This window comes from Lepidochelys kempii, chromosome 14 (assembly GCF_965140285.1).
Source record: "Lepidochelys kempii isolate rLepKem1 chromosome 14, rLepKem1.hap1, whole genome shotgun sequence".
Classification (NCBI taxonomy): domain Eukaryota; kingdom Metazoa; phylum Chordata; order Testudines; family Cheloniidae; genus Lepidochelys; species Lepidochelys kempii.
The window spans coordinates 10,269,830-10,287,413 of NC_136393.1; the positions used below are offsets into that span (position 1 = coordinate 10,269,830).

A 17,584-nucleotide genomic window follows, 5' to 3' on the forward strand; every position below is an offset into this window, starting at 1 on the left:
AAAGGAACCATGAAATGTTCCTCTCTGTCCTGCTCAAGCTGGGCTTGCTCCTCCCAGGGTGCAGATGACATCCCCCTGCAGGACTTCTGAGCACGGTGCTTTGTTATTCATGATCCAATACGGGGAAGCAAGATGAGGGGAGTGAGTGCTTTAGGGCCACAATTTTAAAAATGTGTGTCTAAAATTAGGCACTCAAGTGCATATGTAGTCACCTAAATAAAATGACCTGATTTACAAAGATGAGAAATGCCCCAAAACACCTTTGACTTCATGGGGAGCTGTAGAGGCTCAGCAGGGCTGGAAATCAGGCCACTTCTAGCTAGTCACCTACATACATATGGATTTAGGCACCTAATTTTAGGCACCCACATTTGAAAATTTTTGCCTCGGGGAGAGATTTTCAGATGTGCCTAAGTCACTTAAGTGCACAAGTCCCACAGACTTTCAGGCTAAAGTTCTATGCGAAGGGTTATTCCGAAGACAATCAAATATTTATTGACCGTTGGTTGAAAAGCTATAAGAAACCACCAGCATAATTAATAAAGTGTTTCTAATCTAACTGAATGTACCATCATTTAAAAAAAAAATTCCAAAATAGCAATCCAGGATGCGGATGGTTTATTAATAAAGAGACACGTTTGTTTGTGTTTGAAAAAAATAACCTTTTATTTGAAGATAGAATTAAAAAATAAGGTAATAATTTGCTTGGAAAGATGATAGTTTACATAGGAAAAGACAATGCAATTGGATAAGACAACAAAATGGTTATCTGTTGCTGTCAGAAGAGCAAGTCACAAACATGCCAATAAGAGTTTGTTATTTTTTTTCCAGTTGGTTCAAAAGCATTTCCGTAAAACAATGTACGACACAGAGGCAATTATAAAACAGCACTGTCCTTCCTCTTCAATAACCATGACAAACTTGCTGTAAAGTCTTATAAGAAGTGTAATGCTCACCTGGATATCTTCTTATACAAAGAAGAAATCTAAAATCCTGGTTAGCAAAAATGTACAAACAACCATACTCTAAAAATGCATGGTACATGCAAAAATGCACCAAAGTCGTTTAAACACAAGCAGACAAAATATTCCTTCTTGCTAGTGGTGGTGTTTTTCTAGTAAATCTCCTTTGTATTATTGTGACAGTAGTTTAATTACTCATTTTCGTGTAGCTTAGGACGTGTGATGAAATTGTTAATTCTCAGAAATTAAAATGTAAGGAAGGAGATATGATTGAGGATCATGTTTTACTTCACATGTTAAGAAGGTTTTTGGCCCGTTGTCTAACACCACTTTGGCTATGTTTTGTTGAAATATTTTCTAATGCATGAAAGTGCCCTAGGGTTTCCAATGGGATGTGAATGTTCTGACGCTTACAATGAGTTCACATGTCTTGGCTGAGTTAGGGGCACATGCTAAAGTGTACATTACCATATATACTTGTGCAGGAGCTAGACAGAGATGACAGATGGGCCAGTAGTTAGGGTGCTTGCCAGAGAGCTGGGTTCAATACACTGCTCTGCCACAGACTTCCTATGTGACCCTGGACAATTCACTTATTCCTCCTGTACAGTGGGGCTAATAGTACATGGAAGATTGTACGGTGCTCAGATATTATGGCATTTGGGGCCATCTGAGTACCTAAAATAAATATGCTGACCCCTCCATTGCAGAAACAATGATGACCTAAATAAGCACCAGTGTCCTATGTAGACATCAATCCCATTGTATTTCATTACTGTAAATGACAGTGTTCTCCTTTTCCTGCTTAAATGTTGCAAATTCAATCTTAATCCCCTTAAGTACTATCATATTGCTGTTACAGTGCTTTCCTGTGTCTTCTGAGGGGACATGTGAAGAGGAGAAGTGGAGTTACAACAGAAGAGTGTGCTTCTCCTTGACAGAGCAATTCCCTAGATAGGCAACGTCTGCCATCGCTCTTGACTACAACAACTGGATTATATTATACACCCACTGTGCTGGGTCTACTATATTTTCACAACATGCTTTAAAAGCACAGATTCACACCAGAAACACACCCAGGTGTAGATTCTGTCTGCCATGTCATTGCACGTGCACACCTTCTAAAACAATAAGGCCTGCACAGCAGCCAGACTATCTGTCTGCCCTCCAGCCAGGTTCTTATATTGTCAATTGTCTGGCAGTCCTGGTGCCTGAATTTCAGCAGCCACTAGTGGATCCCTGTCCTATAAACAGAATGTATAGACTGAAACCACACTTTTCAAACCTGGGTTTTCAAAGCGTGGCTCATACACTCATATTGGGCACCTACAGTTAAGTGATCTGATTTTCAAAGTTATACCATATTTGCAATTTCCCTTGACTTCAGTGGGAGCTGTTTTTTCCCCCAGCACTCTGAAAATCAGATCACTTCTGTTAAGATGCCTGACTATAGGGATATGAGCCAAATTGTGGCCACCCAGGTTTGAAAGTTTTGGCCTAAGAAGAAATTGCTTTCCTTATATGCCCGATGACCACTGTGCACTGATTGTATGACCCACATATATGATGACCTGATAGTGGTCACTCAGCAGATCTGTGGGATGATACTTGAAGATTATACACAAGTATAGATGGTAGTTAGGATTATACACATGTATATATGGTAACACTTTTTTTTAAAATTAGGAAAGAATAAAGGCTCTGGAAATGTGATTTAAAACAGCTTATGTGAGTTGCAAGAATGCAACAGCACTTGCCTTCTAAAACTCAAAAAGAACTAGGTTTCCATGATATCTGATCAGACAAAAATAGTATTCCATGTAAAGAACATTTTGAGGACTATGATTCACTCGAATAGATCTAATATTTCTTATCTGACCAATTATTTTTCTAAAATAGTATTTAACAAATTTGAAGTTATCAAAAATACCTGTAGTCTCGAAAATTATTTTCATTTTCTATTTTACTTAATATATATGCCTCTTCCAGTAATTATTCAAGAAGCATGAGTCAAAACACACTCATTTATTCTTGGCTCATGGCCATCCTCAACATATATTTTGATAGTTTCAAACAGTTTATAGATACATATGCATGAAAATAGTGTAGTGTAAGGTCCCTTGATCACACTTAACAGAGCATATATTGTGCATCTGAATATTTACAAAGATTTAAAGCACACAAAATTGTGCATTATACTATACCAAAGTTTAAACTTTAACATACACTCGGTTGCATATATAGCAACGGGTTACAATAAAAATCTGAACAAAGACAACCAATAAACAGCCAAATTGCTATGTACAAACAAGGCAGGAAGCAATTAAACACTGCCTTGCTCATTTCACTTAAATTACTTTTTCTCTGGGGAAAAAAAAGCAGCCTTTAATTCTTTTTCAATTAAAAAAGCTGGGACCAAATTCTTCCCAGGGGCAAGCCCATGCAACTCCCATTGCATTTAACGGAGGATGCATTTGTAAGGGAATAAAAGTTGGTCCTTTCTCTTTTTTTAATGTAGTGTTTAATTATGAAATAGTTGCCTCTGTCACAATACACAGCACGGAAGCACTGAGGGCTGTATCCTTCAGCCCTTTCCTCTGGCAAAACTCCCATTGACTTCAAGAAGGATTTTGCCTGAGATAAGTGCCCTAGTTCACCTCTGACTTGTACCAGCTTTGCACAGGTATAACTCCAGTGGGTTCATGGTGAATCCCTTGTGCCAGATCCTCAGCTGGTGTATCAGCATAGCACCTTTGGAGTCAATGGAGCTATGCTCATTTATGCCATTGAGGGCCTGGCCCAGCTTCAGTGGGACTACACTTGATTTATACTGGTATCAAAAAAAGAGGGGAATTAGGCCCAAGAAGCATATGAGTGGGCCCAAACTGATCTTTATATAAATCAAAATGCAATGCAAGAAGTCTGTGCCCTTTAGCAAAAAATTTGCCACTGGGCTGCTGGTTAAATAACCGTAGTTCACAGTTTGAAGGAAGAATAGCAGTAAATTAATCACATTTTTTTATTTCTAGAGAAACTAAATATTAACTTTTGTCCCCCAGAATTAATGAATAATAAAAACATAAGGCAATGATGACAAAAGAAAACAAAATAATATCCCTCTTTCTTCCTAGCAAAATAGGAGATTTTCTGCAGTCAAGTGATAAGAAAAAACAAATAACGCTACACTGTCCTGTCATAAGATGACCAACTTGAAGGCTAAATCTTACCCCAGCTGCAGTGATGCATAAAAGCAGGGCAAAAAGGTTATAGGTGGGCTCTTCTTTCACTCAAGAAGTAGGGTTTGCTAGAAGACACAACGTAAAGGCTCATGTACATCAGTTTTGAGAGTCATGATCTGTGGGTTAGTAAGAGGCATAACTAGCTTCTGGCTACATGTCGGGCCTTATCCAAAACCCATTAAAGTCAACGGAAAGACTACCATGGTCATTGCAAGCACTAGCTGGCAGCAGGTATGGTTGCCTTTTGTTCCTGCACAGAGGCGCGGCAAAACATGCATTAGAGCACTTTTCCTGGATCACCTCAGGGAATCTTGCTCTGACTTTTTGCAGAGGATGTCACGGGCCCGCACCCCTACTTCCCCTCTCTGAGTCAGCGAGGGCAGGATTTAGCCTTGTTAATCCTCCTCAGTGGAAGCAGAAGAGAAAAAAATATATATACGGAGGGAGATACAGAAGTATTCTTACTACTTGTGTGCTGCTGTAGTGGAAAAAACGGAGACCAAAACTTGATGAAATCGGCGTTGTATGAAAATTCAAGGCCCTGTTCTAAAAATACTTTTTGCTGATGGCAAAGTTCAACACCTCAGAGAAACTCTGAATCAAAAACTTAGAATAAGTTTCCAGACTGTACAGCATATTTTCAAATACACTACACCCTTGTTGTTTGTAAGGCTGCATTGAAATTTTACATAACAGTCATGAGCCATGTGTTTAAACATCTTAAAAGAGTTGACCAGCAACTTAATGCATTTCTTTATAACTCACTGAACGTAAAGATGCACCATCTCTTTCCAAAACATTGCTCTTTAAATACTCCAAACATAAACTTTTGGGATAAAATATTCCATTCCCTCCTCCCCCACTTCACTGGCTCCATTTTCAAATATTTACACTACAGCAATGAAGTAATAATTTATAGCTTTCTGTGCGTGCGCCCTTGCTGCATGGCAAATCCAATCGTTAATTAGTGTGTAGAGGCTAATTCACAGAGCAAACATGCAAGCACAGGAGAGAGATACACTTAGCCATAGGTCTTTTGAGACAACTTGTCAATGCGCAGGCCACCTTCTTGCAGATGCAGTATCTTCCTAGTTATACACTTAGCTACCTAATTGCCGGCGCAAATTAGAAAGTTAGACATGCACCCATGCAGACTTGGGCCCGCAATTCATTTGGGGGTGCACCAGGTGCAGGCACACATAAGGTTTGGAAACAGGAAGGGTTACACTCAGCCCAAGTGAAAATACTCTCCTTCGTGGGCAAATCAGAATGAATGTCGGGTACCTGATTTTATAGCAGCAATCCAGTTAGCTATCTGGATGCGTGTGAATCTTGAATGCCCGTTGAAGGCCAGGTCTTCAGCTGGTGACAGTAGGCACAGCCCGAGTGACTTTAATGGAGCTATGCTCACTTATACCAGAGGAGGATGTGACCCATGAAATTCAGCTGAATCGTAGGCATTGAACCTTGGCCTTTTATATATCTGTGCACGATTCTTAGAGGGGAAACTGAGTTCTACTGGGTGTGCTGTCGAATGGTTAGAACAAGGAACTGGGATTCATCATTAGGTTTTATTCTTGATTTTAAGGCTTTATTCTGAGCTCTATTATCATTTTGTGGCCTTGGAAAAGTCACTTAGCCTTCCTGTGCCTTGATTTACCTAACTGTAAATTGAGGTTAAGATTTACCTACTTCACAGGGGTCTCTTTTGAATCATAATCGCTTGTGAAAGGATTTGGAAGATCCTGCCATGAAAGGTGCTATAGAAGTGCAAAGTATTATGATTATAACTGTATTTTGTTCTCTAATACAGAAAGGCACAATTTCCCTACGGTTTATTGCACTGGGCACTTATTAACATTCTTATAAGGGACTCAATGACTCACTTGATGGCCAGGGATGGTGATTAGTAGGACACGTACTCCACCCAAATGACGCCCCCAAAGTCTTCCCACTGAAAGTGCTTATACCCAGTACCTATCACTCACTGCTTCGACGGTTCGGCTGGTCTGTTTCAAAATGAAGTGATGACATGTGGTTGTACTTCTGAAAGTTAAAGTATGTGTGAGAACCTTGGCGTGGAGGTAATGGGATGAAGGAACTGTGCATTGATTAATGTTATTTAAACAGTGTTACCTATAGCAACATTGGAATGAAGATGGGGGCTGAATCGTGAGCTGGATTGCAATCTTCAGGCCAAATTCTTTGCTGGTGTAAATAGGCCAGGCTCCATTAAAGTTAACCCTTTCACACCAGCAGAGAAGTTGGCCCTGGGAATTTTATTAGAGGAAGGGCTGCTTCTGGAAAATCAAACAGCAGTGGTACACCCCGAAAAAAGGGGGTGGGCAGTTTTCCATCTATGTCTGACTAGCAGGGTGTGGCCTGTTCTTTCTGATGTGGACCTTGGTACCTCCAGTCCTAAGGTTGCCATATCCTTGGAGAGCCAGAGCAAGGTGAGGTGGTTTTCGATTTAGGAAAGCAGTTCTCTAGCAAGGCCCATGTAACATCTCTTTTTACCACATCGTAGTCTGCAGAAAGCTTTGGGCCTAGTATTTCACTATTATGAAACACCTTCTGTGGCAGTAGCACTGAGAGGTCATTGGGCCAGGCACTATATTTTGCACAGTTGCATGTTTTGCCTGCAATTCAAAAGCACCAGATTGTTCTGGTCTGTTTTGATAGGGGCATTATACCAGTGACCGTGAGTCAACGTAACAAGCTGGTACTGACTTTGCTGACAGTAGACATCACCAATTTTTGGTTCTGTGGTACACTTTTTAGTTGCATCAGGATTTCCCCTCCCATGTGAGATAAAACCTACAATTCATACAATTCCAACTAAAGATTGGCACCTGGATTCTCCACCCCCTTCTCCCCACTAGAATTTTCAATGTGGGTCTGATCCAAAGTCATTGAACTCAATGGGAGTCTTCCCATCCTCATTGAGCCTGATTGAATACGTTTCCGGTGTGATGCATCAGGAGTTATATATACAATTTCCACTTCTAATAAGAGGAATTACATATTTAAACCCTTCAAAGAAACTGAGCTCCCTTATATCAGAGCAAAGACTCTTTTCTTGGCTTCCACACACCAACCGAGTATAAAATGGCAAATAACTTCAATTTTTGAATTTATGGATTGGGTGCTAAGCATTAGGGGGATTTTAATAGCATTGGGGATAGGAATGTGGTATTTTAATATGGCCCACAGATCATGGGGCAAATCCTTACCTTTATATTGAATTCAAGTCTCTTTATTGGAGGCCTTACAACTTATCCATGTGGAATTTAAAACACTGAAACGGAGAAGGCTGGGCATACATGGAATGAGGGAATTTAACCCACAGGAAGATGGCCTATAAAATTAAACTTCAAGAGCTGTGTAAGAAAAAATAGAAGTCAAATGCTTGTGCAACAGCTGGGGTGGAGGTGTCTCTCCCCTTTAATTAATTTCTCCAAGTCTTAAAGATATACGTAGTAACATGACCCAAGAGTTACACCTCTGATTAATATGGATTTAGTTTTCAAGGACATATTCTGGAGGGTGAGAGTACTGTGGTCCTTATTTCAGCTGGAAGTGACATATCAATGGTGGATTTGATGTATCCTTAAGAAATGGGGCATTTCAAGTCAATCTTTTTTCTCCTGTTAATGATATTGATATTTACATAGTGATCAGAGATGAGGCCTGAACCAAAATCTTTGATGCAAACTGCCCCCCAATTTTTCCCTAATCTAGTTCCAACTCAGAATTACCATAATGGTCTAAATCTAAAACCACTGATCCAAACAACCCTGAAGTTTGGAGGGGGTATTTGGAAAAAAAGAAAAGGGTCTGGATCTGAATTTTATGGTTTAGATCAGGAGTCTCAAACTCAAATGACCACGAGGCCCACATGAGAACTAGTACGTTGGCCCCAGGGCTACACCACTGACCCCCGCCCTGCTGCCCCAGCCCCACCCCCATTCCAACCCCTTCCCTGAAATCCCCACCCCAACTCCACCCCCAGGGGGTGCAGGAGGGGTGCGGCAGGGGGTTTAGGGCAGGGGGTCGGGGTGCAGGAGGGGCGTGGGGTGCAGCAGGGGGCTCAGGACAGGAGGTTTGGCTGCAGGAGAGGTTCGGGGGGAAGGTCCAGCCCGGCGCGCTCCGGGGGCAGTGCAGTCTCCCTGCCTGCCTGCCCTGCCCCTGCGCCGCTCTGGGAAGCGGCTGGGACCTGTGGGGGGGCACAAGGGTCTGTGTGTTGCCCTGGCCGCTCCTCCAGGTACCTCTCCAGAAGCTCCCATTGGCTGGAGTTCCCGTTCCCGGCCAATGGGAGCTTTGGGGGAGGTACCTGGAGGAGCAGCCAGGGCAACACACAGACCCCTGTGCCCCCCCCCAGGTCCCAGCTGCTTCCCAGAGCGGCGCGGGGGCAGGGCAGGCAGGCAGGGAGCCTGCCCTGCCCCCGGTGCGCACCAGGCCAGAGCTGCTCTTGGTAAATGCTGGGGGGAGGTGGGGGTGCCGCGGGGAGCTGGCAGGCCGCAGAAAATAACCCCGCAGGCCGTGTGTTTGAGACCCCTGGTTTAGATCCACCTCCCTTGGCAATCTGAGATTGCCTATAACAGGATGAATTTCATCCCCATGCAGAGGGCTAGAGAAACTCCTGTGGCTACCTATGATTCATTCACTAGTCAGGCCAGCTACAGCAAACCCCGCCAATACCCTCTGCTCTTGATCTAGAAGGATTCTCTCTCATCTAGGGCTGCGGAATAAGTTGGTATTTATGTTCTTTTAAATCTAAGCCTTTGAAACAAAGCCTCCTATGCTAGCAATTGTACTGGGCTATGCCAGTGTTTACAGTTGGCACTAATTTTTTGTGATAGACACACTGAAATGGCCAGAAGCTGTGGCATTTTCATTCACCAGAGCACTCAGTGCTTTACTTGTATTCCAGCCAAATCCACACAAAGTGCATGTTGGGAAGTGGAAATATTTATAGCAAAAAAAAAAAAAAAAGTAATAAAAGCTTAGGACCACATTTTTAAAGTGACTTTAACCAGCTTCCCCCAAATTTTGCAGGCAAAATCATATGTGCCTGAAATTCTGCATGCCCAGACATTGGTGTGAGTAATTAAGCAAATTTCAATGCCCAACTATCTGATTTGCCACCATGCAGCATTAAGTTAGATGGTAAATGTTTATTATTTACACCTGCAAAATTGCAGATGCGAGTGATTTGGCATGCGCTTTTGGGAATACCCATTTAAGGCCAGATCCTCAGCTGGTAAAGGAAGTGGAACGAGACGCCCGTTGAGGATCTGCATTTTAAAGGTCTTTTTGAAAATATGGTCCTAAATTCAGAATGCTCACAAGGCCATTTTGGGGGCAGTGCGAGGCAGTGCAATGACCCAGTGCAAACTCCTAAAGCGTGCTACTGAATACTTCAGAGATGGGAGAATTCGATTGATCATCCAAACCCATTTCCTGTCCCGTGGTATCATGCAAATCTCCATGTTCTACGGACTGCATACTCAGGGCCCAGGGCTTTCCCTCTTCGCCTGATAACGTGGTTTTGTAGGGCTCTACGTATATCCTACGGATATTCTGCCTTGATTCATGGTACTTGCCTTTCCCATCTTCTGGGAGGCTCGAAGCATGAGGTAAGAAAGCGCTCCGAGGACAATCGACGGGAATCCTTATTTGGTGGCTGGAGGTAGGCTCCTGTGATAATTCCGTGGCTCGTGTGAGATGCTGTGTGTACACGCCTTCGGAAAGAGAGGTGGGCTGCGTCTCACTGTGCACTCGCAGCCAGCGATGGTGCCGGCTGAAGTAGTTATAGTGCTGATGTTTCCCTTGCTTTGTTTTTTTCCCCAAGAAACTCAAAGGCTGCCTGGAGCTGGAAGTCTTGTCCAGGCTTTTTGATGTGAACCCTCCCGTGGTCAGACTGTTCATGTACTCCGTGCAGTATTCGGCATCGGCATCCAAGTCACTGCCCCCTTTCGGGTCTTCTTTCAAAGTCAGGTGAGGCTTCATATCATGGACCTGGAGGACATCAGGTGCACTGCCGCCCAGGCCACCCGCTGCCTGTTGGGATATGTCATGTGAGGATGAATAAACCAAATCCAGTTCTCTGGGGCTCAATGCATCACTGGAATCATAGTCGCTGTCGGTTGGAAGAAACACTTCAGAGCAGCCCTCTTCGTCCGAGCAGGGCTGGGAATCTGAAAATCGAAGACTCATTAAAACCGAATAACCACTAACATGACACACAGCCCCACTTAAAAGAACTGCTTAATACACTTAACATATTTTCTTAACTCGGGAGCAAAATGAATATCAGACACGTTTCTGGCAACCTCTGTGTATTTCCATTGTGGAATTTTCCATGGGGCCAGGTGACAGTTGCAAAGAGGAGATGGTTGTGGTGGATTGATGGGCATGCTAGCCAGGAGATAACGTCACAGTAAGAAACAGGAAGGGAAGAAAGGACTAATGAAGTGATGGGAGGTGAGCAAAGGGGAAGAACTGGGGTTGAGATGAAATTTTAAAGTAATCTTGTTTTCTGAGTTTCCAACTGAATTTCATGGAGATTGAAATTTTGGATTTTGAGAAACTGTAACCCAAATTCTATCCGCTGTTAAGCAGTGAATTGATTTAAACCTGTGTAATCCAGAGCAGGATGTGGCCTTACCGGTCTTTAACGGGCATGGAGAAAAGATATAGAGCTGCAAGAGCAAAGTCTGCCCTTTTGAAGGAATGTTTATCCAGATCCCAAACTGACAAATTTAATCCACATGTGAATTTATTAATCAAAGTTCAGACTGGCTTCCGCACCGACGTCATTGCCATTCTTTTGTCATGGCAGCATTAGGGCCAAGTTCTGCAGGAACGTAAATAGCGGTGGACGTGACCTCATGGGTCCGATTCTCTGCTGCCCTCTATAGGGGTCGTCAGTTACACCAGAACAAAGCAAGCACAGAGTTGGTATAAAATAATGCCCACTACTCACCTTGCATTGGTGTACATGACCATATACGAGGCGCAGGGCAATAATGAATCAGGCCCACCTAGGGGACACATTATGCTCTTAGATACATGGTGTTAATGCTAACTATCTCCACCTAATCCAAGAGGATTATTCTGCATTTGCACCATGTTATTCAAAGGAGAATTTGGCCTAGAGAGAGACCATGAAATCAAAGGAGAACATTAATATATAATGGATTAAATCAAAGTCAGGGACACATGCTTCTATAAAGGCCACAGTTTCCACCCAAATTCTCTGAGCTTTTTTTTTTTTTTTGCTTTTACTCAAATAAGAGCAGATTTATTTGGTTTTCTTGACAGTAGGAAACTGCCATTTAGAAGTAAAAATAAATTATTATGACCAAAAAGGCTGTGGCAGTTGTTCCATGCAGCATCTGCAGCTTTTGTTTCTACCATGTCATTAACTCATTGCTTAATGACAGCTCAGCAGAACAGTGATTTATTTTTCCCCCGAAGTCCTTATTCTATTAATGAAACAGGCACTGTCATTTAATTTGCCTCCAATTTTCTTTGCTGCAATCCATTTATTTCATCGATTTAATTTTCCAGCTATTCAGAGCAGCGATAGCAGCCAATGAAGTGGGTATAGCATTTTACTAATTTGCTTAATTTTATATTCTTAAAGGGTCCATCTCAGATCACTTGGGACACCGAGCCATCTGAAAACAACAATTAAACCAAACTGGACCCAATGGCTCAGAAAGTCAGCTGCTTCGTTAATACAAAACCAGATGAGCATAGGAAAGAAATAGTGCAAAAAGAAAGAGTTGTCAAAGGATGGGAGGAAAATATGATCCGAGATGAACATGGAACAGTTGACCTCAATGTTCTGAAATGTTCTTTGATGCCTCTGTGGAGCACTAAATCCTCAGACATGATAAGAGACATCCTGGGCTCACTATTCCTCAGCCACTTATATTTCATATTTTGCAGTTCACAGGACTTAATCATCATGGATGAAATTCATGCGTATGCATACCAGCCCAGGGATAGCACACCACTTATGTCCTCAAAACAGACCTAAGAGATGCACAGATCTTGTGCTGGCCATGTGCAGAAGGATGAATTTAATTCTGGAATACTTTGCGTTGATATTGTTGCATATATGTTGCATACGTTGTACAAACATTAATTACTCTTCACAAAAGCCCTATGGGATAGCTACTGCAGGTTAATATCTTCACTTTACAGATGGGGAAACTGAGGCAGAGAGACAAAGTGATTTGTCCACAATCACATAGCAAGTGGCAGAACAGAAACCAGAACTGCCAATGCTGCCATCCCCACAGGCTACACTACCTCCCAAGTACAGCATCAAATGCAGTATGGCCTGAATATAATGCGTATGTTGGATTTAGCATGCAGTGGTGTGGGTGGCCTGGTATATACAGGAGGTCAGACTAGGTGATCTAGTGAGCCTTTCTGGCCTTAAACTCGATGGCTATGAATGTGGGGCTGCTCAGTGATTAGTATCGACCTGTACGCTGAGATGTGTTTTGCATATGGGATTCCTGAACTGGAGGGTTGGAAAGGAGCAGACACTTTCAGCACACTCTCTGACAATCATGCACCAGTGACTGCAAGCCATTTATGGGTCTAAATGCCACCCATACAATGGAGCAACCATTGCAAGGGCTTTCTCCTAGATGGCCTGGCTGACTGGCTGGGCAAAACCAGTCTGAGGCAAAAGGAAGGCTTCACAGCTAGGCCCTGTAACAAAAAAATTGAGCAATCAAATATAGAAACTAGGCTCAGGTGACACAGGGAAGATGGGGCTTTGAGAAAAGGGAATTTCCCAAGAAGGGGAAGATTCTGGGAGACTAATGCAGTGTGAAATTTTTCTGTATGATTTTTCCAGTCAGAACAACTTTTTGTTTTGAAATTTCCTTCAATTTTATTTACCACCCTTACCTTTTAAACATGCTCAAAACTGAAACAGAAGGTTTAGTTTGGGTCAGATAAAATGTTTTGTTTGACCTGAAACAATCTTTTAAACAAACTTTTTGGTGAGCCAAAATTTTTGAAAAGTTTTTATTTTGGGTTGACCCGAAACAATTGTTTGATTTTCATTTTTCAGAACTGCCAGCCAAACAAAACATTAGCTTTCCACACAGCTCTAAGGGAGATATACTCGCTGGAAGGCAAGGGAAGACCAAGCTGGGTCCCAAGAGCTATGGGACTTGCTAAAAGAAGGTGAGTTAGTGTACTTGGACTTTTGACAAGGTCCCTCACCAAAGGCTCTTAGGCGAAGTAAGCAGTCATGAGATAAGAGGGAAGTCCTCTCGTGGATCAGTATCTGGTTAAAAGGTAGGAAACAAAGGGTAGGAATAAATGGTTAGTTTTCAGAATGGATAGAGATAAATAGTGGTGTCCTCCAGGGGTCTCTACTGGGACCAGTATTGTTCAACATATTTATAAATGATCTGGAAAAAGGGGTAAACAGAGGTGGCAAAATTTGAAGACAAAACAAAATTACTCAAGGTAGTTAAGTCCGAAGCAGACTGTGAAGAGAGACAAAGGAATCTCAAAAAAGGGTGACTTGGTAACAAAATGGCAGATTAAATTCAATATTGATAAATGCAAAGTAATGCATGTTGGAAAACATAATCCCAACTATACATACAAAATGATGGAGTCTAAATTGGCTGTTAACACTCAAGGAAGAGATCTTGGGGTCATTGTGGATAGTTCTCTGAAAACATCCCCTCAATGTGCAGCAGCAGTCAAAAAGGCTAAAAGAATGTTAGGAACCATAAGGAAAGGGTTAGATAACAAGACAGAAAATATCATAATGCTGCTCTATAAATCCATGGTACACCTCCATCTTGAATACTGCATGCAGATCTGGATGATCCATCTCAAAAAAGATATATTGGAACTAAAAAAGATACAAAGATGTGCAACTAAAATGATTAGGGGTATGGAACAGCTTCCGAATGAGGAGAGATTAAAAAGACTAGGACTTTTCATCTTGGAAAAGAGATGATAAAGGGGGGATAAGATAGAGGTCTATAAAAGATTGACTGGTGTGGAGAAAGTGAATAAGGAAATGTTATTTGCTCCTTCACACAACACAAGAACTAGGGTCACCCAATGAAATTAATAGGCAGCAGGTTTAAAACAAATAAAGGAAGTACTTCTTCACACAACACACAGTCAACTCTTTGCCAGGAACTCTTTGCCAGGGCCCATGTTGTTAACAGGATGTGAGAACTAGATAAGTTCATGGAGGATAGGTCCACCGATGGCTATTAGCTAGGATGAACAGGGATGTAATACCATGCTCTGAGTGTCCCTAGCCTCTGTTCACCAGAAGCTGGGAGTGGGCGACAGGGGATGGATCACTCGGTGATTGCCTATTCTGTTCATTCCCTCTGAAGCACCTGGCATTGGCCACTGCTGGAAGGCAGGATACTGAGCTAGATGGACCATTGGTCTGACGCACTAAGAGTTGGGTCTTATGAGTTGGGTCTCTTTTATTCTTGTAACTCAAGAAGCATGCTAGCTTAATTTATCTTGTAATGAAGTACAGCGTTAGATGAGACTAAATTTGTGTTTTCTCTGTTTGTTGTTTTGAAACCATTTTCTCTAATGCTTTGTTCCATTTACTAATAAACATACTTGTTTTAAGAAGGCTGTTGGTTGCTACTTCACTGGTCATGGACTCCTGAAGTGAAGAAATGCAGGTATCCAGTGGGTTTTGCATGATAATAAATAGTTGTCATAGACAGGGTGTTGTACCCAGATCCCAGTCGAAGAGTGGGAGAGTTGTGAATTCCACCCCAAGACAGGTAAGGGCATGAGGCTTAACACCCAAGGAGACAGGTGTGGGGTGGAGCACTGATGGAGACTGGAAAGGGGCCCATCAGGGAAATCCTCTGGCGGGCCTGGATGGTTTGTTTACCTGCAGCGTCTGCAGGTTCGGCCGATCGCAGTTCCCACTGGCTGTGGTTCGCCGTTCCAGGCCAATGGGGGCTGCGGGAAGTGGTGTGGGCTGAGGGATGTGCACGCATGTATTTATTGTTTTGTATTGTCTGGTTCACTTCTTGTGGGGACTGCAGAAAATGGGAGTGACAGTGATTCATTGCTCCCTGAAGCCAAAGGGAGTCCTTCTGCTTACTTCACTGGGCGTTGGGTCAGGCCCGAAGCCAAGGACTTGAATGCAGAGAAGGTGATGTCTAGGCTGCCAGTCTGGGGAAGGCATTCCATGTGTGGGGAGGGAAGGGGGGTGGTGTGAAAAAAGAGACTGAGGTGGGCAGGAAGAAGGAGAAGACTGGGTACCATTGATGGTGAGGGGAAAGGAGAACTGCAGGGAATGATACTGCGGTGACGGGGAGACTGAGCTAATAGATGGTTTTTCCATCTGCAATTTCTATAATTCTGAGATTATACTGAGAGTGAACATTCAAGAAAAAAACACTGAAAGTAGGTATTGGAAGGCACTGTAATTTGATACCTCTTTCCCCCAATCTATGATTATCCTATCCAGCCTGTCAGTTTAAATAATAAATAATAACACTAAAAATAAAAAAATAAAACGGAATAATTGTTAAAATACCTCAACAGGCATGGAAAAAATACCACAGACTAGCTCCCGATGCAAATAGGAGATCAAAGGGCCGTCTTGATTTTCTACTCAGTTTCACCCAGGGGAAAAAAAATCCCTCTCTTACCACTCAGGGCTTTTCTCCTCTGGCTTCTGGCCTCTGGTGAGGGTGGTGGTGATGGAAGACAATCTAGATGGGAGGATGTTGAATTTATTTTCTTCTGATTCTGCTCTTCTGACAGGTCCACAAGCTTTGTTATGAGCAAGCCAGCCACTGGCTGTTTGTACCTGGCATACTGCAGTGCCTCTGTGATCCATCTCATTTCACGCCAGATCTCGTCAATTTGCTTTGGAAGAAAGGAAAAAAAAAAAGAGAACAAACAAAAACAGTGAAAATTTTTAATCACCCAGTGCTGAAGGTATTGATTTTGGTTTTCTTTAAAAAATATACAGAAATTGCCAGTTCTTTTTACATATTTTTATTTTTTCATTTAATTTTTACAAAAAGATGTATAGAACCAGGGTACAAATCTACATAGCACCATTGACAGAGCATAGAGAGATGGGCCCAAGCAAGGGAATTCAAATCCAGACCAGCTTTGAGGGGTTTGGGTTCATGTTCATGTTCAGGCCCATGCTTAGGCTGCCTCGAGGATGACCATTCTGTTTCATGGCAACTCTCAAGGTTTTGAAAGTTTGGTTTGGTTTTGCATTGGAATGAAAACAAGACTCTGGAACATTTTTAGGAAAACAAGAATTGTGTCAAAATGTCCATCTTTGGATCAAAACCTGAGCTTTTTGATTCGGGAAGCAGGCATGTGTGAGCGTGGCCTGGTGGCTACGGCACAGACTGGGATGTATGAGACCCAACTTAAGTCCCTGCTGAGCCTGATTCAGAGCAGACTTGTTCATTCCAGATCATTCTGAATCAGATAGAGCAGGGACTTTAACATGAGTCTCCTACATCCAAGGCCAGTGTCCTAACCACCAACTTACAGTCTCTCTCTCTCTCACCCCTTCCCCTAAATCAATATATATTGGGGGAGGGCGGAGTCAAGGCTCTGCACAATCTCCACCCGTCTGTATCGCAGGGGAGTAGTGGCTTCATGGGGATCTCCACCTACGCTGTGACCTGCAATGTGGGTAGCTCTTGCAGGGGAACAAGTTGGCACATTGGGCAAGTGACAATCCTGCCTTCTTTTCAATGTTGTAGCTGTGTCGGTCCCAGGATATTAGAGAGACAAAGTGGGGAGGTAATACTTTTTATTGGACCAATTTCTGTTGGGGAGAGAGACAAGCTTTCAAGCTACCCAGGGCTCTGCTTCAGGTCTTGGCGATTCCCAATAAAAGGTATTACCTTACCCACCTTATCTCTCTAAGCTTGCCCTTAACATGGAAAGCCAAATTCCCGCTGGCTTTCCCCATTCTCAAGAACTCCAATGGGGCTCCACAGTATTCAAGCCAGCACAGAATCTGGCCTCTGCTGTTATCTTTATTGATATTACATTTATGCCCAGAGTCCCTAATCCATCCAGACCATGGCTCCATTGTGCTAGGCACTGTACATATATATATATATGGAGACATGATTGCTCCCTGAGGAACATCAACAAGCAGGTGTGACAAATACTCTGCAGGGTTAGGGGGAAGGGAACCAGGAGAACAGATTTTTAAAGAACAACATGATGGTGTAGACTAGTCACCTGCGTAACTGGATGGATTTTTTTAAAGATATAAATAAATTATAAATATTAATAACAATAATAAATCCCGATGGCCATCTGTCTAGCCATTAGCAACTGGCAGTTTCC

The 17,584-nt window shown here is 42.7% G+C and overlaps 1 protein-coding gene across 1 annotated transcript in view; it reads right to left on the minus strand.

Moving 5' to 3' along the window:
* Positions 1-9,601: 9,601 nt before the first annotated feature.
* Positions 9,602-17,584, minus strand: part of ANKFN1 (ankyrin repeat and fibronectin type III domain containing 1) — a 98,294-nt gene continuing 90,311 nt past the window's right edge. Inside the window, exons 16-17 of the mRNA XM_073311045.2 lie at positions 15,901-16,120; positions 9,602-10,401 (exon numbers count right to left, since the gene is read on the minus strand). Coding sequence (XP_073167146.1) covers positions 9,602-10,401; positions 15,901-16,120 — 1,020 coding nt within the window. The remainder of the gene's footprint in view (positions 10,402-15,900; positions 16,121-17,584) is intronic.